We start from the raw sequence: 16,172 nt of genomic DNA, 5'->3' as shown, positions 1-16,172 counted from the left end.
AAACACATCTAACCTGCAAGGATGCATACAGACTAAAAGTAAAAGGGTGGAGATCAGTATTCCAGGCAAGTGGAAGCCAAAAGAAGGCTGGCGTGGCAGTTCTAATTTCAGACGATTTAGTTTTTAAACCAACAAAAGTAGTGAAAGACAAAGAGGGTCATTATATAATGGTGAAGGGAACACTTCAACAAGAAGAGATAACAATTTTAAATATATATGCACCCAACTTAGGTGCACCCAGTTTCATAAAGCAAACCTTACTGGATCTAGGCAAATGGATTATAGCAACTCTATAATCACCGGAGATTTTAACACCCCACTGACGGCACAAGAGAGATCCTCCAAACAGAAAATCAATACAGAAATAATGGACTTAAACAAAACTCTAGAACAATTAGGTCTGACTGACATTTACAGGACATTCTACCCAAAATCCACTGACTATACATTCTTCTCATCAGCTCACAGGACATTTTCTAAGATTGACCATATCCTAGGACACAAAGTAAATCTCAAGAAAATAAAAAAAAGTAGAAATCATACCATGTACCTTCTCAGATCACAGTGGAATAAAAGTAGAAATCAACCCTAACAGAAACTCACATTTCTACACAAAAACGTGGAAATTAAACAACGTCCTACTAAATGATTACTTCATCAATGAAGAAATCAAGATGGAAATAAAAAAATTCTATGAAGAAAACAACAATGGAGAGATAAGTTATCAAATCTTCTGGGACACAGCTAAAGCAGTTCTGAGAGAAAAGTTTATCTCTCCATAAATGCCTATAACCAAAAGTCAAAAAGATCACAAATAGACAATCTAATGAAACAACTCAAAGAGCTGGAACAAGAAGAACAGACCAACAACAAACTCAGCAAAAGAAGTGAAATCAACAAGATCAAATCAGAACTAAACAAAATAGAAAACAGGGAAGCTATTCAGGAGATTAACACAACAAAAAGTTGGTTCTTTGAAAAAATAAACAAAATTGACACACCATTGGCTAAGCTAACAAAAAGTAGAAAAGAGAAATCTCTAATAAGCTCCATCAGGAACAAAATAGGAGATATCACAACTGATCCCAAAGAGATATAAGATATAATTTATGAATACTACAAAAATCTTTATGCACACAAACTGGAAAATGTGGAGGAAATGGACAAATTTCTAGAAACACACAGCCTCCCTAGGCTCAACCAGGAAGAAATAGATTCCCTGAACAGACCAATCTCAACAGCTGAAATAGAAACAGCAATTAAAAATTTCCCTAAAAAGAAAATTCCCGGTCCAGATGGTTTCACACCCGAATTTTACCACACTTACAAAGAAGAACTAGTACCTATCTTGCAGAAACTATTCCACAACATCGAGAAGAACGGAAACTCCCGACACCTTTTATGAAGCGAATATTATTCTGATACCAAAACCAGGAAAGGATGCAACAAAAAAAGAAAACTACAGACCATCATCCTTAATGAATATAGAAACAAAAATTTTCAACAAAATTTTAGCTAACCAAATCCAGACGCTTATCAAAAAAATAATTCATCACGACCAAGTGGGCTTCCTCCCAGGGATGCAGGGATGGTTCAACATATGTAAATCTATCAATGCAATTCACCACATAAACAGAAGCAAAAACAAAGACCACATGATTCTTTCAATAGATGCAGAAAAAGCTTTTGACCACATAAACAGAAGCAAAGACAAAGACCACATGATTCTTTCAATAGATGCAGAAAAACTTTTGACAAAATTGAACACCCTTTCATGATACGAACACTTAAGAAAATAGGCATAGAAGGGACATACCTAAAAATGATACAAGCCATATATGACAGACCCATAGCCAACATCATACTGAATGGGGAAAAATTCCCACTTAGGGGAAAGCATTCCCACTTAGAACTGGAACCAGACAAGGCTACCCACTATATCCACTTCTATTCAACATAGTGCTAGAAGTCCTGGCTACAGCAATCAGACAGGAAAATGGAATTAAAGGTATCCAAATAGGGGCAGAAGAGATCAAACTTTCACTGTTTGCTGATGATATGATATTATATCTAGAAAACCCCAAAGATTCAACCAAGAAACTCCTGAAACTGATAAATGAATTTAGTAAAGTCTCAGGATACAAAATCAATACACAGAAATCAGAGGCATTCATATGCGCCAACAACAATCTAATTGAGAACCAAATCAAAGACTCAATTCCCTTCACAATAGCAACAAAGAAATTGAAGTACCTAGGAATATACTTAACCAAGGAGGTAAAAGCCCTCTACAGGGAGAACTATGAAACACTGAGGAAGGAAATAGCAGAGGACGTAAACAGATGGAAATCCATACCATGCTCGCGGTTCGGCAGACTCAACATCATTAAAATGTCTATACTACCCAAACTGATCTACAGATTCAACGCAATACCTATTAAAATCCCATCAGCATTCTTCACAGATATCGGAAAAATAATTTTATGCTTCGTATGGAACCAAAGAAGACCTCGAATATCAAAAGCAATTCTAGGCAATAAAAACAAAATGGGAGGCATTAATATGCCAGATATCAAACTATACTACAAAGCTGTAGTAATTAAATCAATATGGTATTGGCACAAAAATAGGAATATTGACCAGTGGAACAGATCTGAGAATCCTGATATAAAACCATCCTCATATAGCCATCTCATCTTTGACAAAGCAGACAAAAACATACGCTGGGGAAAAGAATCCCTTTTCAATAAATGGTGCTGAGAAAACTGGATAGCCACCTGTAGAAGGCTAAAACAGGACCCACATCTTTCACTTTTCACAAAAATCAACTCACGCTGGATAACAGACTTAAACCTAAGGTATGAAACTATTAGAATTCTAGAGGAAAATGTTGGAAACACTCTCCTAGACATCGGCCTAGGCAAAGAGTTTATGAAGAAGTCCCCAAAGGCAGTCACAGCAGCAACAAAAATAAATAAACGGGACATGATCAAACTACAAAGCTTCTGCACAGCCAAAGAAATAGTCATGAAAGTAAACAGACAACCCACAGAATGAGACAAAATTTTTGCATCCTATGCATCCGATAAAGGACTGATAACTAGAATATACTTAGAACTCACGAAAATCAGCAAGAAAAAATCAAATAACCCTATTAAAAAGTGGGCAAAGGACTTGAACTAAAGGACTTTTCTAAAAAAGACAGAAGAATGGCCAACAAACATATGAAAAAATGCTCAACATCTCTAATCATCAGGGAAATGTAAATCAAAACCACAATGAGATATCACTTAACTCCAGTGAGAATGGCCTTTACCAAAAAGTCTCCAAACAATAAATGCTGGCGTGGTTGCGGAGAGAGAGGAACACTCCTACACTGCTGGTGGGACTGCAAACTAGTTCAACCTCTGTGGAAAGCAATATGGAGATACCTTAAAGTGATACAAGTGAATCTACCATTTGATCCAGCAATCCCATTGCTGGGCATCTACCCAAAAGATCCAATGACACTCTACAAAAAAAACACCTGCACTCGAATGTTTATAGCAGCACAATTCATAATTGCAAGGCTGTGGAAACAGCCCAAGTGCCCATCAATCCAAGAATGGATTAATAAAATGTGGTATATATATACCATGGAGTACTATTCAGCTCTAAGAAACAATGGTGATATAGCACATCTTACATTTTCCTGGTTAGAGCTGGAACCCATACTACTAAGTGAAGTTTCCCAAGTATGGAAAAACAAGCACCACATATACTCACCAGCAAACTGGTATTAACTGAGCAGCACCTAAGTGGACACATAGGTACTACAGTAATAGGGTGTTGGGCAGACGGGAGGGGAGAGGGGGGCGGGTATATACATATATAATGAGAGAGGTGTTAACCATCTCAGGGATGGTCATGCTGGAGATCTTCTGGGGGGAGGGGGGGAGTGGGCATTTATTGAAACCTTAAAATCTGTACCCCCATGATATCCCAAATAATAAAAAAAAGAAAGCTTTCATTCAAACAGACCATGGATATTCATATCTGTCACACACAGCTTTATCGAGATTTCATCCTGGTCAGTGACTTAAGCAGACATGAGAAAAGTACACTAGTGAATCATTACATCTGCTTTCTGAACATAAATTACCTAGTTAAGATCAACAGAAACCACAACAATAAAGATGTAAATTCCTACAGTTGTCATTTTACACTATTCTTCTCCATTAGAAACATCTTTTTCCTTTTAAAATCTGATACAGTGTCAGTCTACAAAAAGGAAAAATACTTATAAACCCATACAATATTCCTCTGATCAAATTCTCTATTTTGAAAAGTTTATGCAAGGAAGAATGCACAAGAATGAATGAATGAATAGGTGGATGGAAGAGTGAATAGGCTTTAAAAGTAATCACCAAAATCTAAGAAAACCAAGAAGGGCAGAAATTAGATCGTACAAATTAAAATCACATTAAAAAGTCAGAGTGTCTGTGTTCCTCTTTCTTCATCTCTTCCTGACTCCTCACAAAGGCAAGTACTCTTAACTTAAAACACCACTAAATATTCTATGTTCACAGGCATCACAAGCTTATGGACTATAAATCTTCAGCACCCAAATTCATATTACTTTAGCTTATGCTTTCTTAAAACAGGAATTCACGTAATCTTTCAAACAAATTTTTTCTCTGTTAGTATTACTCATCAACCCCCAAGTTTTATATGAATACTGAGAAGCAGGGCTTTTATAAATGGATAAAAGTAAACATTAAAGTATTTGCTGTTTGCAGTACTTGCCAAGGAAATACTTTTTTGTTTTCTTCCTGAAAGAGGAGTAAAAAGAGATTATTGCAGTAGTTAAATGCCATTTCCCAAGCTCTTAAGACTTTTCCCAACAAAGACAAACATGTCAGACTCACTTTGCCATTTCTACAAATAGAATGCTTGTTACAGTTACCATTGTTCGAAAAAGAACATTAGGCCCTAAGGAAGTTGTGACTTCATGTTTCACAATAAATTAGTAGTGAACCTTTGTTAGTTGTTATAAAATAGTCTGTTAACAACTCCCAAGAAATGAAAATTTCTCACAGACACGTGTACATGTAAATACAGATATGCCTGGTTTTAACTGATGGTATGATCCTGAACGTTATGTATTTCCCCAATCATACTTTAAATCTATCAGGAAAGTTTGCTATTAAAAGGTACTCCCTGAAAATATTATCTGAATAAAACTTGTATTTTATAATTTTAGATGTTTGAAGCTCTTCTTTTTTAAGGGCAAATTTATATTTTTCAGGCATTTCAGACATCTAAAAAGAAAAAAAAAATCATGAGTCTACTACCAGACAGGCTGTTAGGAAGAATGCCAAGTGCTATTTAGTTCTGACTGAGAGGCAGAGCAGGGACATGCAGTATATAGAAGGTCAGGTTGGGGAGCTAAGATTAGGAGCTGGAAGTTGGATTAGATGACTTCTAAGGTCCTGCCCAGATCTGTGACTGTATATTTAAAGGCACTTTTGAGCAATGATGATGGATATATACTAATTGGTTTACATTTCTGGCTATCCCTTGTGAGTGAGATGTCAGGAATAGAATCTAAAAGCAGAAAAATTAAATTTGCCCTTACTCTGATAAGAACACTAACCATGGGAAATACAATCAACCTATAACTGATTTTTTTAAGAAACATACAAAAAGTAATTCAATGGGAAAGAATACAACATCATAAAAAGAACTTCAACCCCTATTTCACACCACATAAAAAATTAATTCTAGATGGATCACAAATATAAAAGTAAAAGCTAAAATTATAAAGCTCCTACAAGAACACATTAAATGTCTTTATCATAAGGGGGTAAATATTTCTTAGGAATCAAAAAGCTAGACTTCAGAAATACTTAACAGTTTCTCTCATCAAAAGATACCTGGAAGAAAATATATATAATGCATAGATATGACAAAAGAATCATATTTATAATATATAAAGAACTTCACCAAATTAACAATAAAATGACACACTATATAAAGATATACAAATAGCCAATAAATACATGAAACAGAAAATACATTAAAAACATTAATCACAGGTAAATAAAATATCACCACATATTCACTAGAATAGCTAAAATGAAAAAGACTGACAATACCAAATATTGTCAAGAATGTAAAACAAATAAAACTCTTATTCATTTCTGGTAGAAATAAAAAAAGATACAAAAACTTTAAAGAACATATAGGCAATTTCTTTTCTTTTTTTTTTTGCAGATTTCGATAGAGACCAAAGTTGTAGAGTTTCATTTGGACAAATGAGCATGCCACAGTTGTTCTGAGATAATTATTGTCTTGAAACTTTTGCAAAACATTTTATGGAATGTACATTCAGAAATGTTCTGCCATACTGGATTCATTTTCCTTTGAAGCATACTTTAATGGCATGCATTCATCCCATCAAGGCACTGACCATGCCAGTTCACCTAGCTCTTAGCTTCTATATCACCTTTCATCTGTGCTATTCACTTTATTATTTTTTATTTATTTATTTATTTTATTTCATCATATTATGGAGGTACAAATATTGTTAGGGTTACAAATATTGCCCCTGCTCCCCACACCTCCCCCAATGTGTCCAATCCCCCAGCGGTGTGCATCACACAAGTTATGTATGGAAGCATACACCCCTTTCCTCCTCCCCCCAACCGCCTGCCCACCACCTGATAAAAAGTTTTGTTTTGATTTTTTTTTTGACATTTTGGTTACATTGTATATCTTTGCCTCTCCCTAAGAAGGGTTACAGTTATGCCCTTCCCTTACAAAATACTCGCCACCTCCTTAAGATTGGGTCCCTCCCCCAAATCCCTGGTGAGCACTGCCACCATTTGAAAACCATAGTTTTAATCAGTCAGTACCAATTTGATGGCGAGTAGATGTCGGGCTCATTTTCCATGTCTTGTGTCGCCTCACTTTGGATAACGGGCTTAAGCTTAATCCAGGATAGCATAAACGGTGCTAGCTCACCGTCATTTCTTAGGATTGAGTAATATTCCATTGTGAGCATATACCACATTTTAATTATCCACTCATGAATTGATGGGCTCTTGGGTTGCTTCCATGACCATGCAAAAGTGAATTGTGCTGCCATAAACATTCGGGTGCAGATGTCTTTATAATAGAATGTCTTATGCTCTTTTGGGTAGATGCCCAACAATGCTATTGCAGGGTCGAATGGTATTTCTATTTCTAGCTGTTTGAGGTATCTCCAAATTCTTTTCCACAAAGGTTGCACTAATTTGCAGTCCCACCAGCAGTGTAGGAGTGTTCCTGTCTCTCCGCATCCTCGCTAGCATTTGTTGTTTTGGGATTTCTTGATATAGGCCATTCTTACTGGGGTTAGGTGGTATCTTATTGTGGTTTTGATTTGCATTTCTCTAATAATTAGAGAAGCTGAGCATTTCTTTATATGTTTGCATAAACATATAGGCAATTTCTAAGTTAAATAACATCTACCATTTGATTCAACTGAAAACAAAAGCCCACAAAAAGATTTACAAGAATGCCATAGAAGTTTTATTCAAAGTCAAAAATTATTAATCCAAATGTCCATTAATGTTAGAATGGATAAACAATTTGTGGTATGTTTATGCAATGGAATTCTACTCAATATTAAAAAGGAACAAACTACTGACACTTGCAACAACATAGATGAATCTCACTGATACTATATTAAGCAAAAGCCAGATGATCCCATTGATAGGAAGTAACAGAATCAGCAAGCTAATCTATGGCGATAGAAATCAGGTCAAAGGTTGCTTATGAGAAGGTGGGGACTGACTGAGGAGTAAGACGGATGTTTACAGGATGATGATGGTGTTTTAAGTCTTGGTAGTGCTGTGGGTTACACAGTGTGTCCATTCATCAACTTACAAATTAAGTCCACTCCAATGTTGTATACTTTACTCAATGTAAATTTTACTTCAAATAAAAAAAAATACTCTTCAACAAAATAAGAATTATGAGTATTATAATTCTAGTAGGTTTGCTTTTTACAAAGTGGTATCGCTTGGCAATTCTGAAACTACTTTCTGAGTAGTTTACTTCTAAAAACAAATAAGTATATTGTAAGTAGTCATAGATTTCTCACTGTTGGAAAAAAAGAAAGATACAACTATAGAAAAGGAAATTCCTTTTTACTTAAAAAGGGGAAAAAAAGAAACGTTTCAGTGAGGAAACTTAGCAGGCATCACCTTAGACAAGTGATCGAAGTTACTTGGAACCAACTGACATCATGTGTCACTTAATGTAACGCACTAAGTACACATCACTTCTGTGATATTTGTGCTAAAAATGTATACCCAAATCTACTCATGAAGAAATAACAGACTCAAATTGAGGACTTTCTATAAAACAGCTGTGCTCCTCAATGTGTGATCCTGGACTGGATCCTGGACCAAGTGGGGAAAAAAAATCTACAACAAACCCTGTGAGGTTGCTATTAATTTTACCCTTTGTACTAATAAGAAATTCCCTTTAAAAGGTTAAACAACTTTCCCAAAGCCATACAGTTCTGCGGTCTCTAACCCGCAGGCAGCCTGTTAGGGACCAAGCCACAGAGCTTGGCCTCCCTGGTGCCTTCCCCATTCCCACCCCCCACTGGTGGAAAAATTGTCTTCCATAAACTTACACAGCAGGAGGTGAGCAGTGGGTGGGTCATCTGTATTTACAGCCGCTCCCCATGGCTCACATCACCATCTGAGTCTGCCCCGCCTGCACCCATCCCTCCATTTCCCCAACCCCTGTGGAAAAATTGTCTTCCATGAAACCAGTCCTTGGTGCCAAAAAGGTTGAGGACTACTGATACAGCTAGTATAGGTGAGCCAGCATTGGAAGCCACTTCTGCCTACCTCTAAAGTATATGCTTTGAGCATTATATTTCGTAGCAGGTTGCTCTTTCTATGGCTAGCCACATTAAAGAGCTATAGTCTTAACTAAAATTTTCACATGTACTAAAATTCAGTTAAAATTGGGTATTCTGTCATATTCTTTAATAGAAATAATCAAATGCTGTATCAAAGTTGAATATTTCAAGTTATCATAGAAATAAAAAAGATATAGCAAATGTAATAACTGTCATTCATTCATTCTATAGTAACTTACTTTAAAAGAGTTTTTTTAAAAATATAAATGAATTACTTTAAAAGAGTTTTCTTAAAATATAAATGAAAGTAAACTCTAGGTAGATGTGATAAATGAAAATTACAATAACATCTATTATAATCTATAACAACAGAACAATAACAAATAAAAACTCACAACGTTAGCATAGCTGCTGAATTCAAACTTTCATACTTACAAAAGGTACACATACCTTTTCCTAAATGTGTGTTTATGCTCATATATCTAGCTGTTCCTGTAAGGCTCTTGTGTTCTCTATATGGTATGTGTTTCTTTGTCTCCGGATCAATATATTCCTTTGCCAAACCAAAATCTATAATATGAATAACTTGCTGGGTTTTGTTTCCTGGTCGTCCTATTAAGAAGTTCTCAGGTTTTACATCCCTGTATATCAAGTTCTTTGAATGAACATATTCCATGCGAGAAATCTTGATTTAAGAAAAAAAAGAAGAGACATTTTATTTTGGGCTTTGAGTAGCCCAAGAAAGCATGATAGAAGAAAGATAGAACTTTCACAATAAAAACAACATAAAAGAGAAACAAATCAGAAATTATTTTCAACCCTTTAAAAGTAACATGATATATATTTTATATATCCAATTATTACTAAAAATTTTTGTCTTATTATAGTCAATGAGAAATACAAGTGTTTGAATTTTATGAATTCCTTTAATATCAATCAGTAAGCCTGATTCAATAAATACTTTCAGAGGATGCTATCTCATAAAATCCAAAAGCTTTATTGATAGAAGATCTTGAACTAAAAATATAACCAAGCATATGCAAAAAGTTACAATTTATTCTTCCTTATCAGTTCAATAATCAAACAACTTTTATAACTATATGAAAGAAACCTAAGAGTCAAACTGTTAAACAAAAACAATTAACAGCACCCATTCAGTATTTCTTTCTTTTTCTCTTTTATAACTTGTTTCCTTTCTCTTTCCTAGGTATTAATACTTAAAAATAAGATCTTAAAATTAGAAAAGTTTGGAATCCAACTCTAGTAATAATATAGTACATCACTGTTTCACATATTCTCAAATAATGTTCATTGTACAAATTGTCACAAAATAGAACATCACAAATAATAAAATAAAATTGCTTCATTTAGTGATGACCATGCAATGTAAACATACAGTTACATAGGCCATTCTAGTTTGTTTAACAAACTTCAGATCACATAATATATAATATTCTATGGCATATACTTTTAATTAATGGTATGTTATAAGCATTTTCCAGGCCATGAAATATTTTTAGTATGTACTTTTTAATAGCTATGTATTATTTTATGGCTATTAATAATTTATTCAACTAACCCTGTTATTTCTGCACATTTGGGTTGGTTCTTCTTCTTAGTATAAATGTCCTTGCACATACAGCATTAAATACATCTGAATACTTCCACAGGATAAATTTGTAGATGTGGAATTAATGAGTCGATGGATAAAAACAATTTTAAGACTTCTGCAGCACACTCCTATGGACATTTATTTAAAAACTACCTTAAATCTTCCTCTAAATTATTATTCCATGGGTTTCCTAAAGTTTAATTTATTAAGACTCCTTTGTTTGTTTGTTTGTTTCTTCTTTTTCTAGATCATAAAGTCTATTACCGAGACTAAGAATCCATGTTTCTGAGAGTTTTCTTTTGAATTATTCATCTTCTACATGAAAAGGTACTATTTAATAGAAACACCTTAATTCTCAAACTGAGCATTCTTAAAGTAGTTAAAATACAAATTTTCATACAAATAAGTACACCTGACTCAGTGATTTTAAGATATATGTATCCTAGAAAGACAATATGAAAAGTAGAAACATTAATATTAGGTCAAATTCCGTAGGTCTTACTCTGTAAGATAATGTTCCAAAACTTTAAACTTTTAATATAAATTTGTGACCAGCAAACAGTGCAATCATTCAAACAACTTCATACATCCTGCTATACTTACCAGCTGTATAGCTATCATTAGAACTGTTTTAAGAGAAAATGTTCTGTCACATAAGTCAAACAAGTCTTCCAAACTAGGTCCCAGCAGTTCCAGCACCATAGCGTTGTATTTACCACAAGGGCCAAAATAGTAAACTTGAGGTATACCATCTAGGGGGAAAGAAACAGTCGTTTAATAATCTCATCAAATTAAATACTAAGGTTTTCTTCCTAGAAAAATCGATAAACGTTTTTTTAAATTTTATAGTTTCAAGAATGGCAGCAGTATTTTTACTGATACACAATAAACTTTTCCTGACCAAACCTCTTTCCTTCCTATACCTTCTCCCTGATGTTCACATTGTAGCCTGGTTCCATCTCTACTGCTGCTATATTACTAAACTATATTATAAATAGTACTTTATTGTTTCTCTCCACCACCTCACTATGGACAAGAACTACATTTTTTAGCCTTATATTTCCATGTCCTAAATTCTTAGCACATAGGACAGATTCCATTTTTATTGAACAAGGGAGTCACCGCTGTCTTTAATAACCCTGTGGTAGGCATACTACTAGATCACCCCTCAAGATTCCCATGCTCTGGTATATATACCCTATATAATCCCCTCCCCTTGAATATGGGCAAGATCTCTAGGATTTTACCCATGCAACTGGCTAAGTTATAGCAGAGGTGATATAATTAAGGCCTCTATCTGTTGACATAAAGTTAATCACAAAGAAGGGGCTTTAAAGAACGTGAAGAAATCAGAGAGACTGGAAACAGCAGAGCAGCTCTCCTATTGGCCTTAACAGAGCAAACCACCATGTTGTGGAAAGAGCCACATGACAGAGAGAAAGTCTCTAGAAACTGAAGGCCTCAGTCCTATCGCCACGGGGAACTGAATTCTGGCAAGAACCTCTGAGCCTGGAAGAGGACTCTGAGCCTCATATAAGATTGCAGTCCAGCATTACACCTTGATTTCAGCATGATGAGTCCTTCAACAGAGGACCCAGTTAAGCCATGCCTAGACCCCTGACCTGGCAAATTGTGTGATTATAGTCTCTCATTGTAAGCCACAAAGCTAGTAATAATCCATTATGCTACCCTTGTTAATGATCCTTGTAGCCAAAGATAATTGTCTCAAAACAACTTATGCAATAACCGTCCTCATCATTTCTTTAAAAACCCCTATCTTCCTTTACCTCTCTGAATAAACCCAAGCATATTCCCATTGTAATGCCCATTCCCAAATAAATACCATTTTCTTTTAAAGAATCTCCCTCTCTGTCTGTTATCTAGGTTTGACACTTAATACTGTATCTATCTATTTTTGGTCATGAAGAAATGAATATCTTCCACCACAAATGTCTCAGTTTTATTTCCAAATGATTTTTTCAGTAATTTTAAAAGGGAAAAAGATCTAAAATATAATAAAGACTTTTCCATTCTTTTTAATGAAGAATTATTTTAGAAACATAATATCATTTTTATTGTTTACCCTATCATTTTGAATATAAATTAGTATAGGAACAGAACAGAAAACACTGAACTAGAAACCAGGAAAACCAGGTTCTTACTCTAATATTACCTAATATTTACCAGCTGCTTGGCTAGTTTGCCATTCAACCTCTCAAGTGGACCTCCGTTTGCTATCTGTATTAGTTGTTTGGATAAAACCACTGTTCCTCAATCGCAAATGTAAGTGAGGCAGCAGAACATGTGGGGGCAGGAAGGTGAGATAGTATAATCATGGCATGGGCAGGAGAATGAGGACAAGTTCAAACCTCATATTTGTTTCCTCTCTAGAAAAAAAGATTCTGATATACCCCCATGTGTATATTTCAACACTCTGCAAATACACAAATACACACATACACACACTCATTACACATGCTTGTCCCATTTCTCTTTGGCACAGGGAATCATTATCTTAGTGTGAGCCACTTCTACCACAGCCACTGTTACCACATGTGTGTCATATCTACCCCTCATATGTGTAAAAGCAAAGAAAAGGTTCAGAAATTGAGAATGAGAGGCTTGTTAAGCTTTTTCCTACTTCAAAATCCTGCTTTTACTATGCTATATACATATGAAGAGCCCGGAGCTGCAAGTAAGACTTACCAATAGCTCTCAGCTAAGCTTTCAAAATTCTTTCTACAACACTTTTTTCCCTCTAAGCCACTGAAAGTTTGCCATTCTCAATTTAACAACCTCCAATAATTCATTTCCACTATTTAGTTTGTTATTTTTGATATGTAGAGTACAAGGAAACCAGATCATCAAGGCTTATTAGAACTATAAACAGAATGTAAAAATAAACAGGTTTTGAAGATCTTCAATGAAAAGACTGTCCAAGGGATTCTCTATTTCCATCTGAGACACAATCTATATTCCCAACAGTTAAAGTTAGGAATAAAGTTGTTGAGAAATGATCTCTAAACAAGGCAACAATATGTTTTGGTTTATTAAATCACTGTGTTTTTTTCAAATATTTTCAAAAGTTTCTAAAAATAGAAAACCATATAAAGAGTTTTTCTGTCTTAATTAATTCAACAAATCAACAATAACTATCGAGCATATACTACATCCTTATGGAATTGGGTTGGGCATTATGGATACAAAAGTGAACAAGACACCATGACTAAGGATGTTTTAACCCAGGAATGCAAGGTTGTGTTAGCATGTAAAAATCCACCAAGGTAACTCACCATAATAACAGAATAAATGTGGAGAACCACAAGATCATCTTAATAGATGCAAAGAAAGCATCTGAAGTAACTCTGAACAAATTTGAAACAGAGGTTCCTAAATCTGACAAAGAACATCTATGAAAAGCTACTAGCTAACATCATACTTAATGGCAAAAGACTGAATGCTTTCCATTTATGACTGGGAGTCAGACAAGGATGTCTACTTTTACCTCTTCTATTCAACAAGGGGATAAAGCAAGAAAAAAAATAAAAAGCATTCTCAAGAATGAATGAAGTGACCCTATTACTTCAAGAAAAACTGATGATTATTAACTAATAATAAAATTCAACCTAAGCAATAATTTCAATTTTGTAAAATTTGTATCTGCCATGATGACCTTAATATCTTCCCAATACTTAAAAACTTATTCTGATGAAATTGTGGTGATATTAACTATTATGATTTACTTTGGGATAATGAGATGTATCAATATTTGAAATACATGCATAACTCAGTAAAACAGTATGTTGCAAAAGACCAATGCTGGTAGTTACAAAATCACACATGGGTAAATGATTCATTTAAAGTACAATGGATTTTAATGTAAGAATGTAAGCAAGTAGGAAAAGTTTTCTGATATGACTTCTAACTCTACATTGCAACTGACATTTAAGAAACCACCACTTACCAAGTTTTGGTGTAGTATCAAAAGGATATTCATGATTTACAAGTTAATTAATTAGTCAAGATCGACAAAGTTATGGATTAAAACACTGATAAGATTATAAAGCAGTGCCTTTTTAAAGGAAAATTACCTTATCCTTTTCAAAGTAAGCAAAAGTATGCATGCAATGATCTTTAATTCCACTGTTTGTTACAGTAAAAGAACTGTCAAGAATATCATGAAGCCTGGACTAATTAATCAAATTATGTCATACCCATTCTGTGGAATACAATACTGCCTTTAACTACTTTAGAGATAATTGTGAAGAACAAACCTTTCCTATTTACTTCTTATAATACTGCTAATTAAATTTTTTATTGCTTACAACCATGTATTACTTTTTTTTTTTTTGAACCAGGGTCTTGCTCTGTTGCCCAGGTTAGCGTATATGGCATCATCACAGCTCACTGCAACCTCAAACTCTTGGGCTCAAGTAATCATCCTGGTTCAGCCTCCCAAGTAACTGGGACTATATGCGTGCTACCACGTCTGGCTAATTATTCTTATTTTTTGTAGAGAAGGGGTTTCGCTATGTTGCTCACACTGGTCTCAAACTCCTAGCTTCAAATGCTCCTCTGGTATCGGCCTCCCAAAGTGCGAGGATTAGTAGGCATGAGTCACAGAGCCTGGCATACTTTTAAAACAAAAATATTTTTAATGAGTCATTAAACATACATATGACTAGAAAAGATACTAGAAGAAAAAGCCAGAAAGCTACCAGATACTACTGGAAGCACAGGTGATTTCTACTTTCACTTTTGTAGTTTTTGGACTTTTCCCAATTTTTATGAAGAATATATTGCTATTTTTGCAATCAGGAGAAAAATGCACATTTTAAAAATTCTTCTGAGATCACAAAGAAAAACTCGAGTTGGAAAAGTATTTAGACCAAACTATAGTTTTATTTCCCAGGAAAAGTCTGGACAGCTTTTGTTATCACTGAGCAAACAAATTAAATTGTTAAGAGTTAGGAAAAGTTGCAACTAACAAACAGAGGATAGGACAGCGTGTACCCTAAGCAAAGAACAAAACAAAACAAAACCACCACAACAACATAAATATGGCAGACAAGACCACCAGGTAGAGATTTTTATGGAAGTAAGAGAGGTAAGGGAAAAACGGGTAAGAGAAGAGAGGCCCAGAAAGAAGGCTTAGAAGGAAGAATAATGGAGGAGTTAAGATACTGGCTATCTTTATTGATCAAAGTATTTGGCTCCTGAATCGTGTAAGTACAATTCAACTCATGAGCAAAAAGCAAACTTTTGCATGTATTTGTTCTTACACTCAGTGAATTTTCAACTATAAACTCATATTCCACCCATTTCCAATATTTCTAAAATTATTTTTACTTGAGACTACTATATAAAGCCATCCATTGTGAATTCGTGTTAATGTCCAATATCTCTAATTTTCAAGGATGCTCATTAGCATCTCTAATTTTCAAGAAGTCTGTTTTTTCCCAAGAAAAGCTCAAGAATGAGTAAGAATACAAAATTCACATATTTGAAAACAGTCTTATCCTTACTTCCCCAAAACTCACTTTACTAAATACTTCATTTTATATTTCAGTATTCCATTTAAGTAACAAAACAACATTAATTAATTAAAGTCACAAAACAATAACACATAGGAAGTTTAACACTATTAAAGCCTGCTTT

The 16,172-nt window shown here is 34.5% G+C and overlaps 1 protein-coding gene across 9 annotated transcripts in view; it reads right to left on the bottom strand.

Annotated features, from left to right (window-relative positions):
* The window catches only part of CSNK1G3 (casein kinase 1 gamma 3), a 109,726-nt gene that overhangs the window by 44,595 nt on the left and 48,959 nt on the right, over positions 1-16,172 (bottom strand). For all 9 annotated transcript variants that reach the window (XM_012760710.3, XM_020290211.2, XM_020290214.2 and 6 more), the window contains exons 5-6: positions 11,118-11,266; positions 9,353-9,587 (exon numbers count right to left, since the gene is read on the bottom strand). In XM_012760710.3, the coding sequence (XP_012616164.1) occupies positions 9,353-9,587; positions 11,118-11,266 (384 nt within the window). The remainder of the gene's footprint in view (positions 1-9,352; positions 9,588-11,117; positions 11,267-16,172) is intronic.

Source organism: Microcebus murinus, chromosome 11, assembly GCF_040939455.1.
Source record: "Microcebus murinus isolate Inina chromosome 11, M.murinus_Inina_mat1.0, whole genome shotgun sequence".
In the NCBI taxonomy this organism is placed as follows: Eukaryota; Metazoa; Chordata; class Mammalia; order Primates; family Cheirogaleidae; genus Microcebus; species Microcebus murinus.
The sequence above is the reverse complement of the archived record's forward strand: the minus strand, read 5'-3'. Positions and strand labels throughout refer to the sequence as shown.